At 44.9% G+C, this 21,599-nt stretch overlaps 1 protein-coding gene across 1 annotated transcript in view; it reads left to right on the top strand.

Moving 5' to 3' along the window:
* Positions 1-21,599, top strand: part of PI4K2A (phosphatidylinositol 4-kinase type 2 alpha) — a 52,509-nt gene that overhangs the window by 10,176 nt on the left and 20,734 nt on the right. The window contains exons 2-3 of the mRNA XM_029610145.1: positions 12,287-12,487; positions 21,220-21,351. Of these exons, the coding sequence (XP_029466005.1) occupies positions 12,287-12,487; positions 21,220-21,351 (333 nt within the window). The remainder of the gene's footprint in view (positions 1-12,286; positions 12,488-21,219; positions 21,352-21,599) is intronic.

Genomic DNA, 21,599 nt, shown 5'->3' with positions numbered 1-21,599 from the left:
ATAACAGATACGCTCGCCACCCTACATTGGCTTCCCATAGAACAAAGAATACAGTTCAAAGCACTGTGCCTAATACACAAACTTATCCACGACGATAAAGCAGAATGGCTGAACACAGCACTTAGAGTACATGTCCCACACAGAAATTTAAGGTCAGCAAACAGAGCACTCCTTCCCATCCCTTCTGTGAAAACCACAAGACTGACCCAAGTGAGGGAGCGAGCTCTGTCTCTAGCCGGTCCCATATTATGGAACTCCATGCCCCTTGACCTTAGACTCCAGAGCAAATCATAAACTTTTCAAAACACAGCTCAAAACCTGGCTTTACATACAAGCCTTCAAGAAAGAAAACTGATGCGGGCAATGAAGTAAAAGTTATGCGGAATAAAGCACCGAATGCCTAATTGTATAAATCCTTACTGAATTATTTCAACATTTTTTTAACTGTAGGCAACCTTCAGGACATATTGCTATGAAACACTTAATCCCCCTAATAAACGCCTTATTGTTACCGAATACTATTGGCACCACCTATGTAATGTACGACCCATATTTTTTACTGGTGCCCTATTGTAAACCGTTATGATGGTGAATAACTTAATGACGGTATATAAAAACTCTTAAACAAATTCTCCAGTGGAAGGTTCTGCCAGAAAAATTTGATTGACTTTTTTGATTGGGTGATGAAAAAACTGGATCAAGGAAGAGGGCTAGATTGTAATTTACTTGGATTTCAGCAAAGCTTTCGATATGGTCCCACATAGGAGGCTCGTGAATAAAATGAGAAGCTTGGTTGTGGACACCAAGGTGGTAGAGTAGATTACTACCTGATTAACTGACAGGAAACAATGGTGAATGGTGTTAAGTGGAGTGCCTCAAGAATTGGTTTTGGGACTGGTTCTGTTCTTTCTTTATGAGCAACATTGCGGAGGGGTTAGAAGGAAACGTTTTGCCTTATTGTGGATGACACTAAGATCTACAACAGAGTGGATACATCTGAAGGAGTAGAGAGAATGAAAAATGATTTAGAAAAATTGAAGAGAAGTCAAAGATTTGGCAACATTCAGTGCCAAGAAGTGCAGAGTCATGCACCTGGCGTGTGGAGATCCCAGAGGTGTATGTGATTAGGGGGGGGCGAAATACTGTCATGCACAGATCAGGAGAGGATCTTGGGGTGATTGTCTGGCAATCTGAAGTTGGCAAAGCAATGTGACAAGGCAGTAGCTAAAGCCAGAAAGATGCTGGGCTGCATAGAGAGAGGTAGAACTAGCAGAAAAAGGGAAGTGATAATGTCCTTATGCAGATCATCAGTGAGGCCTCACCTGGAGTACTGTGTTCAGTTCTGGAGACCGTATCTCAAAAAGAATAGAGACAGGATGGAGGCAGTCTAGAGGAAGGCGACCAAAATGGTGTGGGGTAAATTTTTCAGAAGACCTGAAGGATCTAAATGTGTATAACCTGGAGGAGAGGAGATGCAGGGGAGATTTGATATCTTCAGATATCTGACAGGTATCAACGATGCACAAACTTCAAACCTTTTCTGTTGGAAAGAAAATAGTAGAATTAGGTATCACGAAATGAAGTTCCAGGGGGGGATGATTCAGAACCAGTATCAGGAAATATTTCTTCACAGGTGGATGCCTGGAATTCCCTCCCAGAAGAGGTGGTGAAGACGAGAACAGTTAATGAATTCAAAAGGGCATGGGACAAACACTGCGGATCCCTAAAGACTTAAAGAACGGGATGGTGTAACATTTCTGCATGGGGGTAACCTGCGTGGAGCAGCACTTACTACCATAAGCAAATTGCCAGGCATACCAAATGGACCATTCTTTTTCTGCCGTCAATATTATGAAACTGTCATCATGATGCTGCAATGTGTTGGATCTAATTGAGTATTGAAACCTAAAATGAAATCACTGAAGGCACAAAATGGAAGCCTGTGGCATTGAGGATTTAAGTAAATACTTTTTGCAGAGGATGGTAGGTGATGTATGAAGTTTTCTTTACGTATTAGGGACTCTTTGAATTGATAACAGATATTAAGATACATTGCAGCTGTACTGTTTGCCAGGAATATTTTTTACGAGTTCATTAGCCACCAGTGTTTATTGATTTGTGTGTGTGTTCAAGGTTACAGGTATTTCGTATTGTCTTGGGGACTTTTGCTGGTTTCCGGTTTTTCTTCCAGCAGTTAGCATTGCTCTCTGCAGAGTATCCCAGGATTGCACAAGGCTACAACTTCTTAGCAGAGGAATCTGGGCAGTTTAGGAGTTGTGAGGCTTCACACAGTGGATTTGCACTGAGTCTGTAGTGCATGCAAATTGATCTTGTGCATTTGCAGCTATCTTGAAAAAATGACTGGTTGGGTGTGCTTCCAGGACTGGGTTGGTCCACATTGGGAGCCTTATTTACTAAGACTTTTTTGTCATTCTGTGTTTATGGGGAGGAAAATAAGTTTAGCAAAGCAGGTCTTGAGATATTTATTTTATTTGTTAAAGCTCATTTGACAATGTATAAAAAAATGTACTCTAAGCAAGGTACAATAGAGATGATCATATAAATAATAAAACAAGATGTGCACATATCAGATGTACTTGCTCTTAGTGGTGCTCAGCCCCAATCCTTGAGACACATTGGCCAATCTGGTTTTCTGGATATCCCCAGTGAATATGCATAAGATATATTGGGGGGGGGGGGGGGCTGTCTTCACCGTGCATCTCTGCATCCATTCAGGCACTTCACTAGACTACCCGGGCTTGGGTCCTGCTGAAGCCCTATTTCATCTGGCGGCCAGTGACGTTTATCGAGCCTGTCTTCAGCGTGAGTCCCGGCATCCATCCAGGCACTGCAGTAGACTACCCGGGCTTGGGTCCTGCTGGAGTCCTATTTCATCTAGCGGCCGGAGGTGTACCAAAGCTGTGTACCTAAGGGGCGTGCTCATTATATCTCTCTTTTACCACCTTTTGATATGGGAAAGAAGAGAGAGGGGAAGACCGGGACTCCTGTTGCCGCCTCTACTCTGGTAAATGGCCTTTTAGATAGCCACTTCTTTCGTTCGAGTGGGCCTGTTTCTTTGGAACTTGATAATGTGTCTGGTGAAGCCATTTAAGTTCCGGAGCTCCTACTCCTCCACCTCCCCCTGTGACAACCTCTTCTCCAGGGACTAAGGAAGTTGTTGCCTCCTCCCACCCATGGGTTCTGTATTGGGGGGAGTTTAAGTTTAGACAATGAGTATTACAGTTAACTCTGAAACACCTGTACTCCCAGAAGAGAGGACTGATGGTTTGTCTATCTGGTAATGCAAGTATAGGGACTGTTGCTTCAGTCCCTATTCCGTCGGCTGTTGCGCTATCATCAGCTTTAGCATCTTCACCATCTCTGGATTCTTCTCCTGAACCTAAGGAGTTTACGTTAAAAGACATCTGGAAAGTTTGTTTCCCACACTGAACTATCGCTGACCTCCTACAGTAAGACAGTTGTGTAATTTCTCTGGAACCAATGCTAAACTATCTGAACTGGATAGTAAAATTAATATGGTGGTAAAAAATCTGACATCTGTTTCAGATAGGGTTACGGTGTTGCAGACTTCGACAGTAGCTAATTTGAAAGATTCTTTAATGATTCATAATAAACTAGATTTGTTGGAGAATAATTTTAGAGCTAAGAATCTGTGGTTAGTGGATTTTCCTAGGTCTCATCTGTGATCAGCTGTAGAATTGTTTAAAAAATATACTGGGGAAAATTTACAGATACTACCTGATAAGGTTATATCCTTGTCTAAATGTTATGTTCCTGAGTTCAAGGGAGAAGAGAGAAGGAAGGGGGAGCATAGAATCTTTAATTCCTTCTGATAGTATTAATCTAACTGACATTAAATTCTGTGATGCATTGACATTAAACTATTGTAAAGCTTGTTGCTATGTTACCTTACAATGTGAACCGGGGTGATGTTTTTAACGTGCCCCGGTATATAAAAAAATCTTTAAATAAATAAAATAAATAAACTGTTCTTCTTCAGGATTCAGTGGAAAACATCTCTGCTAGGGCTACTTTGGTTGTTTTTATTTCTAATAGAACAGGACAGAGAACTCATCCTTAGACAATTTTTTAAAAATAGGAATGTCACTTTTTGTGGGCATATGGTCCAGATATTCCCTGCTGTATCTAGGGAGGTTTAATTACCTAGGAGAGCCTTTTTGCAATTAAAGATATGGGTTATCTCTTTGGGTGCATCTTACTTCTTAAAATTTCCTTGCAAATGTATTGTCATTCTTCTAGGTAACCAGTATGTCGTTACAGATCCGTTACATCTTGAGACCTTTATAGCTGATAAAACTTCTGTTGAGTGTATATGGAAACAAAATAAATGTATTTATGAGCCTTGGGACTCACTATGCCGACTTTTTTTTTTCCTTTTATTTCTGTTCCTGTAAGCCCCATTAATATGGACTTGGATTTGAGTATATTTTTTTTCTTGTTTGTTTTTCCTAATATGTTGCTGGTATTGCACATGTATTTTCCTTCTGTTTTTTTTTTCTCATGTATAATGTGAAAGATTCAATAAAAATAAAGAAGAGATATTTGCATGCATTGCCTTTATTATATACAAATATCTCTTATGCATATTCATTGTGGATAGCCAGAAAACTTTTATGGGTGAGTTCAGATCAGCCGCCAAGTGGAGCTCACATTTATTTACTTGGCAGACCAAATACATAAGTGACTGCCAGAAAGGTACAGTTGTGGTTGTAGTTATTTAAATGTTGATTTGGTCTGACAAAAGAATTGACCTGAAAAAGGCGAGCAATTGAAGTGCCATGGGAGGAACCAAACCTTCCCTGCAGACCAGTCTTGTTCTTTCTCGTCTCTCCTTGGTTTATCTCACACTGTCTAACCCGGGTGCTGATAGTGCAGAGCCTTCCCTTGGTCACTGGGAATCTCGCAGGCGTGCTGCACCATGTGAATGGGCACCTTTCCCTGAGCCGCAGGAGGCCTCTGTGTAGAGAGACGCTTGCTTCCACCGTCCTGCAGGTGTATTGTAGGCATGTTCCCTGGCGATTCCTTGCTTTTTGCCTCTTTCTCGTTTCATGCTGAAAGAGCCACTTCTGTAGCTTCTCGCCCACTTTGGTGTTCTGAACAAACATGCTGAACACGGAGAGCTCAGGGCACTAGAGCCGCTGCCTGCCAAGTTTCAAGACCCATGGTTTACCTTGCCCTACCTACAGAGGAGAGACGCCAGCAGGGTGGATGCATCACAGAATTAAAAGGAGAAAATGCTTTTCAGCGTTGCCGTCAAAGAATATCTGAACATGGCTTAATTACATGACAGACAACGTATACCGCTGGACCGAGAGCATCAGCACAGCCTGAGAGCGCAGATTCGTAAAAGTCACATCATGCTAGGCTGGAAATGTTTCTCGTGATCGGATCTGGGATGATCTGTGTGCAAGTGTCTGTTTCATTTAACTGTTCTGAAATTTGCATTTTGCACAGTGGTGCAGAATAATTACTTTGCAGCAAGAGTTACCTTAAATAGCATTACTGTGGTGGTTGACTAGTGTAAAAATTAACTCCTTTTTCTCCTATCCATCTCCTTTATGGAATTACTCAACTTGTAATATCTCTCTATATAGAATTTGCTCCATTTGTGTGTTTTGGTTACTGTTATTCACACTCCATGTACCTCCTTTGTGCTGACTTTTTGGACCATTTAGGGATGGACTTAGTTTTCCTTAGGGTTTACCCCAAGTATCCCACTAAAAACTGTCCCATAACAACTTTCATTGAACATAAAGTAGCATTTTAAAAAAAAGATTTTGCCATAGGACTCATAAAGAAAGCAAATTTCTGCATGTGGGTAAAAATATATTTACACGTGGAAATCAATTTTCTGAAAGTTGCCCAGCCTTTGTACATGTACTTTTAACAGTGTGCATACTTTCAGCCAGTAAGAAAAGGGCACGTCTGGAGAGTGAATAAATGCCGGGTTTTTTTTTTTTTTTAACCCTGTAATTTTTGAGGAGTCCTTACACTAGTAGTAACCTAGTTTTATTATGTCCTTTCAGGACATAGCCCTAGCATCCAGCCACATGCCAGCGGCCTCTTATCTGGATGTCACTTAAGAAGAGCTATTTATTTTAGCTTGCCAGTGATTTGGAATGCAAATCCTTCTTCCAGCCTCTGAGCACATTTCTGTTTGCAGTGGTGGCTCCCATTTATTATTCAGCCCTGCATGTAGATAGTGACTTTGGGCATTTAGATGTTTTCTAGCTGAGTGGATACTTTTGCATCTCTTTTTTACCTGTATGCTCCAGAGGCATGCTCACTCTGTCTATGTAAGCCACATATGCAGATGTAAGATTCCTGTATAAACACATGCTAATCCCTTAATCATCTGGGTTAGAGAGATGTCCTCCTTCCCTCCAAAGTTTGGTGTTTTTTGTACCCTGACACTTTTAAAGCTTTGTCCCAGACTCTGATTCAGGCTGATCTGAGGGGAGGGGACTGATGCATTTTCCAGATGCTGCTAATGCTGTAGACACATTTTGAGCAAGAGCCGGCATAGATAAGGATCTCTGTGGTTTGAATTTTCTGAGCAAGAGTTAATAGCTTTTGTGTAGCATTTCAGACACCCACGCAACAAGTGGTAACACTCATCCTGTATAGTAAGAGGTACAATCATGAAAAGGTTTTATACCAATAAATCCATATTTACCCATGTAAAAGAGGCTTTTCAAAATTGCCCAGTCTCACTGTGGGTAAAAGCATACGTGCTGTCTTTCCCTCCACTACAAGGTTCGTGCAGAGATTTGAGATAGAAATCTCCGTTTGTAATTCCCCCCTCTGATACAATCCGCACAAATAGCAGTTGCATATCTGCGGACTTTGTATGTCCGTTGGGGAGTTCCTCTTTGAAGATGAACTTACAGACCTGCAGGCTGTGGGGATGTTGAAAATTGAATTTTTTAACCTTCTCCACTAGTTCCTGTAAACCTCCGGGGGGCAGTCATGTTGGCAAGACTCGCATGCATTGGATCTGATTGGTTCCAGTTGGCTGTGATGTCATAAATGGCGTACATCTAGCAGGAACCAATCAGGTCCAGTTCTCAGTGAGGAGGTTTCCCCTGGGTCCTGAACAGGGCTGTCCCAGTGGAGACTGCTTAGTGAATTCCAGAAGCAATGTCATGGCAGGGAGATCTTTAGCTGATCACAGAAGGTGGGCATTACTGCTTGTTGAATGTTCTATGGAAATACCGAGCAGTACGCAGCGGGTACAGGTTTTATTGCCCAGCTGGCTGGTAGTCTCACGTAGAGGACAGGCTGGGTAACTAGGATCCCGGCGTGCTATTGATGGTTGGGGGTGGTAAGTAGACTGCTGCTAGATTGGGAAGGAGGCATGTTGGTTCTTAATTTGCACGCTTGGCTTGGGTTCCCGATGGTGATATTGATAAACCGTGGCCTGGTTAACTCACGAGGTTGGAGAGCAATGTCTGGTTGTCCATCCTGCCGCTGTTAGCATTTGGTGAACTTTCTCAACTTCCCCCTTTTCTCGCCCTCCTTGCAGTTGAGCTGTGAGGGGGCTGTCTGTGATTTGGTTAGCAGTTGCTGGAGGCAGTTGGTAGATTTGTATTCATCCCGGACTTTGTGACGAGGCTTTCTGCACAGTATGCTTTAAGCTGACGAGCTTGTGGGTTGTGTGCATGTTTTAAATGGGACTGATGTGGGAAAAGCAGCCCCCATGCCATGAGTCCTTAAAGGCTGCTTTGTGCTTGCAAGATTATTGAATTCTGCTGTGGCTGGAGGAGGCGGCTCTGCAGCTTCACCCTTTGAACTCCACCTTCTGTTCATTTCTTTGTAATTTGTAGAATAAGAATCAAAACATTCAAAAATGGAATAGAAGAAAAGAAACGCCCTAGTCAGCAGCAAACAAAAGATTTTTTTTTTTTTTTTAAACACTGTCAGAGGCATCATCAGAGTGAAATTGCTAGGTCCATTAATGTAGGAGTCTTTGGAATACTGTAAGCAGATAAGGTTTGTGATTTAGAATATAATCCAGGCAGACATATATTTTTATTATTATTTTGGCCCGGTGGTTTCCAGCTTCATTGGAACTGACCCTTCCTCTGCCTGCTGCACATTTAAGCCTTCCGTCACAGCCACCCTGGGAGAGGAGCGTGCGGCTGGGGCACGGGATTGTTTCCATTTGTAATCCTTCTCTCCTCTAGCCCAGCCAACCCAGCAGCAGGCCTCGGGCTGAGGAGCCCAAACCACGTTTCCAGTGGAGCTCCCAGCAATGCCAGCGAGCGGGTGTCGCTATTGCACGACGCTGTGAATGCTTTCTCTGCCGCATCTCCAGCTCTGTGAGCCAAGAAGCAGGAGCAGAACCACCTGGCAGCCCATAGCGCTGCCTCTGAGCCATCGGGTCGGCCCACTCGAGATGTCTTACATCTCAGCTCTCACTTTGTGTAAATCGTGTGCGGTGCATAAGACTCTTGCAACATTTGCCTAATGAGTGAGAAATTCTCAGCGTTTACAGTAATATCCTAAAGTTAGAAAGGAGAAGCCGGATTTTTGAAGTAATATTGAGACATAAAGGACTTTCCCCAGTCTGTGCTTATTGAAAAATATTGTCAAATAAAACCTGAAACGTGTAAAGGCAAGAAAGACTTAAAGCTTCTTTACCTTCCCTTTTGCAACTTTATAAAATAGAAAGTGCTTCAAGTGTTTTCATTGCTAGATATTTCTAAACAAAAGGTAAGAGGAAGACGTGGGGTTCCTGTAAAGGTTAATAATTTTGGATCTACTTTCAAGGGCTGTGATCGGACAGCTCGCTTATTGATTTCCCTATGAATCAGAAGTGATGGGTAGGGTTGATGACGTGCAGGGCTTTTCATTCCTCAAGGCTGTGATCCCGGTGGGCTCGGAGCTGCCAGCAAAGCTGACTTCCTTTTTTTGCTGGTAGCTGCAGCAGTGTAATGCCAGCAGTCGCAGGATTCTGAAAACTGGAAACCACCCCATCCCCGGCAACTTACAAAATAACAATTCCTCCCTTTTGTAAGCCCTACGTATGTGCTTTAAGAGCTGTTAATACAGGGAGCTGCTTCTTGTCCATGGGATGATGAGGCACATTTTTGGCATCTCGAGGACTGTTTGCTGTCCTCGTGATTTCATGATGAATGTTAAGCTGAGGAAGTGTTGGGAACGTTATTTGTGCTTAGGTTTTCCTCTCCTGCACGTCAGCGTGCATCGAAGACATTTTTTGAAAGCGGGATAGAATCCTGCCCAGTCACTTGCTAAGCAAGCTAATTGACAATGTTATGGATTCCTAGAGTAGGCATCAGGGTTATTGACTCAGTTTTCTGAACATTTGGAACAGAGGGATTTTGCTGCTTGTACTGGGGTCTTTTCTAGCTGCCAAATGGCTGAATTTCTACAGGATGAGATTTGGCGGGTTCCATCCCAAAGCACCTTGACCTTATGTGGTCCTGCATTGTATCGCATCCCTCATCTGTCATCAGCCCTACTGGTGCCAGAAAGCATCAGGGAGTCGTTTAAAAAGCCAGCCTTTTAACCTAGTTTCCTGAGGGAGATTTGAGGTGTTTGTGATTCTTCAGAAGGATTTCAGAGGACTTTTTTTCCTTCTCCACATGAAGGAACTCATTACAAAAGATTGGACTTTAATTGTTAAGTCCAGCAATGATACATTCCGCAAAGACTGAGCTGATAATGTCAAAGCAGAGCTGACCAGTCCATCTGCTCCAAAGGTCAGGTCCATCAGTCTCTAGCCTAGAGGGTGTGGGCAGGGGCCTGCATAAATCACTTCCTGGAATATCAATTACACAGAAAACTGCATGTCCCTGCATTGAATTATCACCACTTTGTGTGCTTGTAACCATGCGCCCAGTATGTAGGATTGCATGTTTCTGTTGGCTATCAGCTGCAACAGAGCCATGCGGTCATCTTGGATGGCTGGTTCCTCACATTCCTCTGCATGGAGCTGTAAAAGAGGAATTCAGTGCTGCAGATGTAGCCCAGTGCATTCCTCTGTCCATCTTCCTGACCGAGGGAAAAGCATCCTCTATAGTGCCAACAGAAGACTGACCCAAAACTGGCTATACTAAATTGGATAAGGAGACATGAAGGTGAAGTCTCATCAGAGCTTCCCTTAATAATTCAAAAACTTTAAATCAAAGAAAGAACAAGTGTAGACTCTCTCTCTTTTTGGTATTATTTTTATTTTTTTTAGCAGGTTGCAGCTCTCACAGTTTGAGAAGTAGAACAGGAAAAGAGCCATTTTGTTTTTCTACAGTCCCCACTTCCAGCTTCTCTACAGGGCTGGATTTAAAAAGGGGGTGCCCACAGGCAGTGGCGGGAGGTCTCCTCAATAATTGGAAGGTGGGGGAGGGGCTGTCGTGGAAGTCATTAGAGATATGAAATGATCCCCCCCCCCACGACCCTTGCTCAGATCCTCATCTCTCCTGGCATCTCCAGACACCTTTACTGCTGGTTCTGTAAAGCAGCCTGGCCACACGGAAGCATCACCTCTATGAAAAAACGTCAGTGTGGGCCCTCGTGTGCTGACAGGCCCTGCGGCACCCTGCCCCCTTGCTTGGGTTTCCATGGTCAACAGGAAGCCATTGCAGGAAAGAGGCGTGGGGTGCCGCAGGGCCTGTCAGCACGTGAGGGCTGGCAGGCCCTGCGCTGAGCTTTCTCAAAGGAGGAGCTGCCGCTGTGGCAGTAGCAGGCCTGGATGGAAGGCAGGGCGGCAGGAGCTGTGCTCTGGAAGCAGTTTCCTATGCTTAAATCTGGGCGTAACTTCTGAACCAGCAGTCCTAACAGTTTCCTTGTAGGTTTTATAAGCTTTACATTGTGATAGAAGCACGGAAGAGATTCCACACTTTTGTTTGTGGACATAATGTCAGGGCTGGTAAAATACTTATAGCTTGTGATGTCGCCACAGTTAGAATGTATTGCAGCATTTAGGAAACAGCTTTGTAGGAAACTCATGCTGCTTTAGATTTCACTTTCATACTAAAGCAGAAAGGGGAGAAAGGCCTGCCTAACAAGTCAGATCGCATGGGATGGGTATTTTGGTTTGCGTTGTTTCACCAATACAGTGTTCCCCAGCCCTCTCCTGGAGGCACACCTACAGCCCTAGTGAGTACACATGAGAGACATTTTGCATGTACTGGGTCTCCACTGTATGCAGATATCTCATGCATATTCATTACGGTACCCTGAAAACCAGAGTGGTTAGGTGTTCTTCCAGAAGAGAGCTGGGAAACACTGTCCTAGTACGTATGGGATATGTACCATTCCCACGCTGCGCCCTTCGATACAAGCAGCTCTGAGACTGCTGTCGGTACATGAATTCAGGGAGAGCATTGACCCTGGACTGAGACCTCTGCTGTTCCAAGGCCCCTCCTTTCTCACCACATCCCTGTGAATTTTCCCTGAGCCTGCCTGGCAGTGTGTGCTGGAATTCATTGTGAAAGCGGCATAATAAACTGTGCCGGAGCCTTCCTCCCCCAACCCACCTTATTTTATTTATTTATTTTCTGTGGGGTTTTTTTTTTTTTGATCCAACAGTTTCCTCCTGCTCTTTTTGTAGTTTCAGTTCAGTGGGAATCCAAGCTGAATATAGCACCATGAACCTTCATTTTCCACTACCCCGGGTTCTTCCCTGTTTTATGTCCCCCCTCCTCAATGTCTTGTCATGTAGTGATGGTCCTTGACTCCGGGCCATGCACCAGGGCTCCTTCCAGGTAATCATGAACCCTGAATCCGGTCACTACATGACTGAGACTCCTTCCTCCTGCTAGGGGATGTGAGCGCTGACTGTGCTGCTGACCTGGAAGAGAATGCTGTCTCCTCCTTATAGCGGTGCACAGTAGCGCTGCTGAGCCACCAGTGCGGCCTGGGATTTCCCCTTTGAAACTTCATTTTATTCCATTACATGCTTTTCCTTTAGCACCGGTCATGCCACACTTTCTTATTCTTTCTGCCTGTCTGTCTCTGTCATTTTGTATTCATTTATAACTGAAAATTCTCTTATGTAATCTCCAGCAGTATTTTGTTGCAAAAGAAAAAGAAATCTTTGATTCTTCAGTCCTGGACAGAAGCTTTCAATGTGTTACTGAATGAGATGAAGTTCTGTCTATTAAATGGGGAAGTTATCCCTGTGAGCATGGAAACAGCGTACACTTAGTGAAATGTTTTACATGGGGCTGGTTTGTCACTGTAATTAAATATCCCTTTTTTATATTTTTCTTTTTGACAACAGAAAATTATTGGTGTATTTAAACCTAAAACCGAGGAGCCGTATGGCCAGCTGAACCCCAAGTGGACCAAATGGCTACAGAAGCTGTGCTGCCCTTGCTGCTTTGGAAGAGACTGTCTTGTTTTGAACCAGGGCTATTTATCGGAGGCAGGCGCCAGTCTGGTGGATCAAAAACTGGAGCTCAACATCGTCCCTCGCACGAGGGTGAGTCCAGGAGCATGAGATGCATGCGTGGAGTGGGGTTGGTTAGTAGCTAGCTGGCGGTTTCTCTTTTCGGTTTTGGGTTTTTTGTGGGGTTTGTTTTTTTTTTTTTTACATTTTTTCACTCTCCGCACAGAAACAATCGGACAACTCCCTGATCACAGGTACTATTTAAAAAAAAAAAGTCTGAAAGGGTACCAGGAGCCCTGAAATGACTTGGGCAGGGCCCATCCCCTTTTCCCTCCATGCTGATGGCAACAGGTTCAGTGATGTGATTCCTGAATCATTGCACTACATATAAAATGGTGCCGATGCAGATTCGTGACATGAATTAGCCCTGATCTCTGGCAGTGCGTCCCCTGGCAGCACCGGATGGGAACTCAAAGCTGTCGGCGCTTTTGCTCCAGTAAGCATGTGCAGGAGTTGCCACGCGCAAGTGTCGTCTGTGTCCCCTTTGTCTCTTTTTGTCCACCTTCTGCACAGATGGTATTTTCTTTTCTCTCTATTTTTCAGGTGTCACACCCCCCCCCCCCCCCCCCCCCTTTTTTTTTTTTTTTTTCTTATTCAGCGAGCCCCAAAACAGCACTTTTCAGTGTCATTTCCCAGTTGGGAAAAGGAAGAGGAATCAGTCATGGCAAAAAGTGGTCCGTGTCTTCAAGGCCTGCTCCTGCAGCCAGATCGTGTCTCTCATAGATGGCCATGACGGGTGTTACCTGTGTCTGGGCCCTGATCATGATTAGGCAAATTGCGGTCTCTGTGGATGAATGTCGTCTTCCCCCCCCTTGGGTGCAGAGAACCAGGGCGGCAAAGATTTGAATCCCTGAGATTACAAGCCTAGCCTCGGACCCCATCAATGTCTGGCAGCACCCACCATAAGTCATCCAGCAATGGTAATGCTCGGGTCAGAGACAAAGATCACCATGCATCCTCGATGCCATATAGAGATGTGTCTGAACAACCTCCAAAGTCAAACCACAGAGAGGTCTCAACGATACGACGCATGCAGCTTCGGGATCTGCTAAAAATATAAAACCATCAATGCAATACTAGTCCGAAGACTCTGTAGTGCAACTTGAGTCGAGCTGCCAGTCATTATCCTCATCGAAGCACAAGCATGTGGGATCAGTGCACATGATGCATCAAAGGCCCACACACTAATACACATCGAAGCTGCATGCTGCTCCAAAGTTGACACACCCATTGAATCAGTCTCTATGCAGAAGCCCACTGCACATGTTTCCATCAAGTCTACAGAACGACTCTAAACAATATCACCATCTATGACTCCTTCCAGGCAAATCATTGAAACTGCATAGTTGCCTAAACCTCCTTTGATTATCTCCACTAGTTCAGTTAATGACCAGAACCTCCCTCTGTCACCTCATTCTGAAGCCTCAAGGAACTCAAGGGAGATCTCCACTTCCCTGTCTTACCATATCACCCAACTGAGTCGACAAGGGAAATTCTCCAGGCAGCCTTATCCATCAAAGGGTTTATCCAATGGCCATAGGACCCATCTCTGTACCTTCCACCACCGATCACCAGGGCCAAGCCGGTGCCACAGCTTTTTTCACAAGATCTCCTCCTTTAGACTCCAGACCTCTTTTGTTCTCTATTGTCTCTCCCATCTTTAAAAGGGGAGCTAATACTGGTCTCTGAGAAGGATTCGCTGCCCTTGATTCTGGGACAGCACTCTCAGCAAGCTAAGGACCAGATCAGATTATAGTCCACACATACTTCTTCTTTCTGTTTCCAGTCCCAGAACCTCTTACTTTTCCTTCAGCCTATTCCATTCAGCCAACCACTCCAGAAGGTGTAAAACCAGGAGCATCTCCATGGTCACCTGCCCCCCTTCTTGGACTCCCTCACATCCCTTCTCCGCAAAATCCACCAAGGTCACCTTCGCCAACTTGGTCAAATCCTGTTTCACCAGGGAAGTCCCCAAGCAGCTCTACTGGCATCCCTTTGAAGCCAGCTCTGGAGCCACTGGAACACAGATCTCCACCAGAGGATCTCACCAACTCTCATTTTGTTGAGAAGATTGGTACTGCACTTAAAGTGGAGGTCCGAAAGGATCTGGACACTAGATTGGAGGGCCCAGGTATCCTAAAAATTTTGGATATTTCCTCTGAACTGACGGCACTGCCCAAATACAAAGTGCTGCTTGCAGTACTGCTAAAAATGTGGGAGATGCCCTTCAAGGGATTCTACAGTGGCTTGAAAGCTTGATTTTAAAATTCTGCATGAAGAAGTTGCCAGGGTATGGGGTCGTCCAAGTATCCCATAATTCGGTTGTAGCCAAGTCCACAATGAAGCGGGCAAAAAAGACCTGCCTTTGTTTCAACACCCCTCTGGGGAAGGATAACAGACTGCTGGATGAGTTTGGCCAGAAATTGTACCAGGATCTATGCTTATAGCTCAAATAACCCAGCATTAATTCTATATGGTCCAGTACATACATGAATGCGTTCAGAGTCTCAAGCCTTTTATTGGGGGGAGTCAGGCAAACCACTATCTCCCATGCTTCCTGGAAGCTGCACTCAGTGTATGAAGTCTTCGACACATCTACATGGACGACAGTGGCCTCCATAGGTTTGTCACATGGTTTGGTTGTAGATCAGCACCATCTGTGACAATGTCCACAAAATACTGGCTAACTTGCCCTGTTTGGGGGATAATCTCTTCGGTGAGAAGCTCAGGGAGACAGTATCCCAAATAAAGGAACAAAATTTTGCCGTCCAGCCCCTATCAGCCTCTGGTGACTCTCAACCTGCATCTAGATGGCTATATTTCTCATTTAAGAGGCCTTATTACCCCAGGAAATCATACAGGCCTTATCAGCAGAATAGACTTTCTCCTTTTCCAAAATCCAGACAACCTTTACACAAGACTCACCTTCCTGTGCTCACACCAGAGAACACAGTTGTCAAAGGCTACAGTAGCAGAAATAGCCTGCTAAACTGGCTTCCAGTTTCTGACTCCTTCCTACCAGTTCAGACATCTAGACTGGAGAGAAGGATCTGATTCGTCCTTCAAGCTTGGAAGCAAATCACGAGTGACCAATGGGTATTGAGCATTGTAGAGCATGGCTTCCATCTGGATTTCATGGCGTCTTTGCCAGCCCAACACCAAACTTTCCCTTCCACTGACTTGAGTCATACACTTCTTCTAGTCCTCAAGGTTCAGAAGCTCCTTCTACAAGATGCGATCCAGGAGATTTCTCAACTGTGAAGCATGATGGGGTTCTACTCGCAGTACTTCTCATCCCCAAAAAAGATGGGGCATCTGCATCCCATCTTAGACCTGTGCAATCTCAACCACCGCCAGGAGAAATTCAGGATGCTTTCCCTGGGAGCCATTCTCCCATTCCTTCAATCGTGTGACTGGATGTGCTCCCTGGATCTAAAAGATTCTTATGCTCACATTCCCATCCACCCATCTTACTGGCGTTTCCTCTGTTTCAAGATAGCCGACCATCATTAGCAATATAAAGTACTGCCGTTTGGCCTCTCTTCTGCTCCAAGAGTCTTCATGAAGTGCTTGGCAGTGATGGCGACTCATCTCAGTTGCTAAGGTATCCGGGTGTTTCCCTGCTTGGATGACTGATTTCATTGTGGCTTATCATGGGGAAACTCTCTGCACCTATATGGTCTCCACAATTGCCCTCCTCCATTCACTAGGATTCCTAGTCAATTTTGAGTAGTTGGTCCTGCTCCCAACGCAAAGACTGCATTTCATAGGAGCACTCATAGACACTGCTCTAGAGGGCCTTCCTGCCTGCGGACAGAGTAGCCAGCTTTTGAAGAAGCAGCCTCTCTTTTAAAATCTCCCTGCACAACAGTGCAATAGGTTTTCAAATTACTGGGACACCTTGCCGCCACCGTTCACATAGTCCAGCTCACCCGTTTACACATGTGGCACTTACAATGGGGACTTTGATTACAGTGGAACCAGTGTCTCTAGCCCTTCCACACCAGGATGACTGTATCCCTAGAAATGGCTCAGGAACTTTCAACCAACTTGATACACATCGGGTGTGCCACTGCACCCCATCCATCACCAAGTACTCTTAACCATGGATACATCAATGGCAGGGTAGGGGGCTCACACAGGGTTATTGAAAACACAAGGCCTTTGGTTAGTCCCAATGAGGGGGGCTACAAATCAGCCTGCTGGAACTTGAAGTCCTTCACCACACCCTCACAGCTTTCAGCTGTGTACTCAGGGTGGGTGGGGAGGGAAGGGCGTCCTGATTCAAATGGACAATCAAGGAGCAATGTTATATACTTCATCATGAACAAGCAAGGAGGCATGGGATCTTGAAGCCTCTACCAAGCAACACTACATATCTGCCACTGGGCAGTGACCCACTCAATATGGAAACAGACAGGCTGAGCAGAATTTTTCGACCACGAGTGGTTAATAAACCTGGTGGTGATCGACCATCTTTTCCACTGCTGGAAAACATATCAACAAAAAATTGGATCGGTTCTGCTCTGTGCTGTTCAGCCCCTGAGAGGGAGGCCCTGGATGCCTACCTACTGTCATGGAACGAGGGCGTAGTGTACACTTTTTCATTGCTTCCACTCATTGCCTGTATGATTCAGAAACTCATCCGGGATTGAGCCAGAATGATACTGATAGCCCCAGTATGGCCCAGACAACCTTGGTATACTTATTTGGTTCATTTTTCTGTTGAATCGCCTGTCGTGCTTGGAGATGACCCCTGCCTCTTAACGCAGGAGAGGGGGCAACTGCTACACCCAATGCTGTGATCTCTTCAGCTGGCATGGAGGTTGAGCGCACACAATATTGAGTTGGTTAGAAGTCTCGGATCCAGTGCAGGAATACTTACTTCTTTCAGCATGCAAGCCTTCAACCCGGTGTAATTACTCCTTCAAATGGGACCATTACGCCAACTGCTGTATTTTCATGTGGAGTAGACCCTTTTACTGATGAACCAAAGGTTCTACTAGACTATTTGCTTCACCTATCTCAGTCAGGACTGGCAACTTCATCAGTCTGAGTTCATCCAAGCGCCATAGTAGCTGTCTCGTCATAATTCACTCTTTGGTTTCAAAGTTCATGAAAGGGCTGATATGAAGCCTCCAGTGCCCTGGGACATTAATGTAGTGCTTACAGTCCTGACAAAACCCCTGTTCAAACCATTTGAAATGACCTACATGAAAGGTCCTATTTCTTGTTGCAGTGACCTACATGAAAGGTCCTATTTCTTGTTGCAGTGACTTCAACACTCCGAGTGAGTGAAGTACGGTACTCATTCACCTTCCTCCTTACCTGCATCTGTCATGACAAGGTGATGATATAGACACATCCAAACTTTCTACCAAAGGTGGTCTCCGTTTTTCACTTGAATCAGTCTGTCATGCTTCCCATTTTCTTTCCCAAACCTTATTCCCACGAGGGTGAGTAACTCCTACATATACTTGATTATAAATGTGACTTGACGAGCTACAAGTGCCATACATAGATGTGCCGAAAGACACCTCAACTATTCATTTCCTATACCATAACAGGCTCAGAGTAGCCATTTCAAAGAGGACATTGTCAAATTGGATAATACATTGCTATACAGCAACTGCTCTAGATCTTGCTGGCCCAGTGAGAGCACATCAGGTACGTGCAACAGCTACATCCATAGTGCATCTTCGAGGGTGACTATCAAAGACATTTGCAAAGCGGCTACTTGATTCTCGATGTACAGCTTCAACACCCAATACAGTCTGGACTCCTTAACTATGAAAGACAGTGCAGTGGGCTATGCTGTACTGATGGACTGTCAAGTAGTCTGCTGTCCATGTTGGGGTCTGGGATGCAAAAAAAAAAAGCTTCATGATGCGCATCCCTCGGCTATGGGATTCCCCACAGATCATGGTTAATTCAGCCCTATTTATCGATGGAACATAGCAAGTTTGCTTACCGTAAACAGTGTTTTCTGTAGATAGCAGGATGAATTAGCCATGAGATGCTAGCCCTTCTCCCTGGACAGTAGACTTTCCTATACTTACAGAATCTTTTGGAATGGAGTGAGGGGATGCTGACGACACCTGCACACAGGAACTCCCATGCATGCTCAATGGAGCAAAAGCTCTGATAGCTTTGAGAGACAGTTTCCATTCAGTGCTGCCAGGAGGTTGCACTACCAAGGGTCATGACTAATTCATCCTGTTGTCTATGGAAAACACAGTTTACGGTAAGCAACTTGCGTTTACACGATCATAGTTTGCTTGAAAAATGAAAACTTGATCTATTTTGTAAAACAATTTCTCCTTCAACAAGCAGGACTGATGTCACCTGATGGTGCTGCTCAGAAAAGGTTTTAGTATTGAGTATGCAAGAGAATTCCCAGATGCGCTGATTCATGAGCCCCTCAGTCTTTTTTTTTTCTTTTTTTCTCTGAGCTTCCACACTGATATGTACCCTCTTCTCTCCGTTTTTCGGTATTTGTACTTCTTCAAAGTTTGTTTGTTTTTTTTCTTCTTCATACTTACTTCCAGTTGTCTCACTGCCTTGGCAGCTCCTCAACAGCACTTTTCAGTGCTAAAAAAACAAAAAATCATCCTGACTGGCTCGAAGAAAACCACCTGCAGTAGCTTCAAGGACTGAGTATGTGGCCGGAAGATGTCCATCATCGATGGCCACGATATTTGTTACAGATGCCTGGGTCCAGACCGTGACTCGGCCAGTTGCTGTTTCCATAGCTGGATGTCACCGAGATTCCAGAGGAACAGGACCTGGAACATCTGTAACAAATATTGTGGCCATCAGTGCAGATGTCTGGCAGCCACTCCCCAACTGCAGCGCCAATTCCCTGATCAGCTCTAGTTTAGGGGTTGAGCAAGATGCGAAAGCATCAAGAGCAGGGGTCAGTGAGCCCCTTTACACATACCTTGCAGGGCTCATTGGAGCACAAAAAGAAGTGCCATGTGTCTGATCGTGTGGTGTAGTTGGAGTTGGTGATGCATTCGGCACCACTGAAGCTTAAGTCTGCACTAAAACGTGCATCGCATCAGGTATCAGCCTTGTTGGTGCAGCGGCCCTCGGCTCCATTGTCTCCTTCAGCCTTCAGATGCTCCACACTCCAATGCAATCTGGCCCCATTGGTGCACTTGAGGCAAGAATAGACTTTGGGTGGCCCTAGAAGTGAATGATTACACTTTCCTCCCTCCATATTGGCATCTTTATCTCCTTCCCACCTCCTTGATCATGGACATCATTTGGAGACTCTGGATCTGATATGCTTTATTGTGCCTATGACTTGGAGTCCAGTAGGAGCTTCGCAGGAGGATGATGTTCTACTGGTATAGGAGGAGGATGTCTCATCCTCCACTCTGGGTCAAAGGTCACAACAGTCAGGTAGCTGAAGACTTTGTTTACCTTATTGGCAGTAAATGACATGGAGGTTAGCCTTCAGCTTCTCCTGTCCAGAATGTTGGATTTGTTCCCTCAAGGGAGAGTCCCTCTCTCCTCCACACCTTGAGAGCTACCATTAGAGGTTCCGGTAATATAATCTGTCCCTCAGCCATCCCTCTCCGTGGAGGAATCTAGCCAGTCAAGGAGGGAGTATGCCTCAGGAGTATTCCCCTCTGAGACAACTGAAGACCCTGTCTTGATCACCTTCATCCTCTTTGGGGTTGTGGGTTAGTGTCCCTTTGCCTCTTGGTTCCAAGGAAGGGTCTATGGGGATTCCCTCAGACTCCTTATCTGATCTACTGGAACATTCATCTCTACTAGAAGACCCCTAGTACTTTGTTCCTGGACAAACTGGAAAAGGCAATAAGAGTCCATGTCCTTAATGACAAAGATCCCCGTGCTGAAGTCTTTGGGCTACTTTGGATTCTGGAAACACTTTCTGAGCATACAGTGATCTTAATTCATTCAATTTTGCAGGATTTACAAATGAGAATGTGGGAAAGTGTGGCCTCCTGTCCCCTAGTAGCCAGGAAATTGGGCCTTAAATACAGAATGCAACAGGCTCTGGGGTTTAGAGTACTTCAACTACCATACCAGTCAATGATGGTAGAGTCCGCACTAAAATGGGTTAAGACTAGAATCTTTTCCAGTACTCCTCTGGGTAAGGTCTCTAGGTTGCTGAACAGTTTTGGGAAGAATGTCTGTCTTCCCAGAGCTTGATGCTCAATGCCTGCATGGCAGCCCACCAATTATATATGGTGCAGTACTTACTTGACTGCATCGACAAGCTGAAGCCTCTGATAGACCGCAGCACTTATCAAAATTTGGTGCCTGAGGCAGTTGCCTATGTGACCTGTCTCTAAATCCAGGCCTGGCTCAAGACTAGGTTATCAGGAAATGTATTCTATTGATTCTAGGAAACTAACTAGTTTGTTGCATTCAATCCAATTCCATCTTCAGATGGAGTCGTTTCTCAGTCAGCGGGTGAGAGAACCTGGCCCTCCCAAGGACCCTAACAAGGGGCTCTTCTCCCACTACTTCCTTATCCCCAAGGTCTGAGATCCGTTCTTTGAGAAGGGTATAGCATAAATGCACCGTGGCTTCCCTGCCCTCAGAGCACTGCCCAGATTAGAGGAGGAGGCTCTGGGGGAGTTTTCTTCTAATGTAAAAAGTCTGATTGTACTTGTGAGTGATGTCTAGTGTATGGCACTAGTGCCAGGATCAGGTTTGCTGATTGAGAGCTGGGTTAATATTCTAAATAAAGTATTGTTGTTCATGCTCCTGTTTTGATGTCTTCCCAGGTAGTGTACCTTGCCAGTGAAACCTTTAACTACAGTGCCATTGACAGAGTGAAGTCCAGGGGGAAACAGTTCGCAATGGAGAAAGTGCCAAAATTTGGTCAGAGATTTCACCGAATAGGACTCCCTCCTAAGGTATGGTGTGGTGCTATGGCAGTCGAACCAAGACATTCTGCATTTTAAAACCAACTTAGCATGCCACTTATCTGAGGGATATACACACATTGAGATTGGGAGGAGGGGAGCGAGTTAAGCCTCTTCAGACCAGTCTAATAGGACTTTGAGTTGGGGGATATAAGTAGAGTGGCCAAACAACCTGTAGAATGTGGCCTCATTCACCAAAGTCCCTAGTTACTTGATCAAAGAGCTTTGGTTGGCATTAG

The sequence above is a fragment of the Rhinatrema bivittatum genome, chromosome 7, assembly GCF_901001135.1.
Source record: "Rhinatrema bivittatum chromosome 7, aRhiBiv1.1, whole genome shotgun sequence".
Taxonomy (NCBI): Eukaryota; Metazoa; Chordata; class Amphibia; order Gymnophiona; family Rhinatrematidae; genus Rhinatrema; species Rhinatrema bivittatum.
Note: the sequence above shows the minus strand (reverse complement) of the source record. Positions and strands in the feature narration are given on the sequence as shown.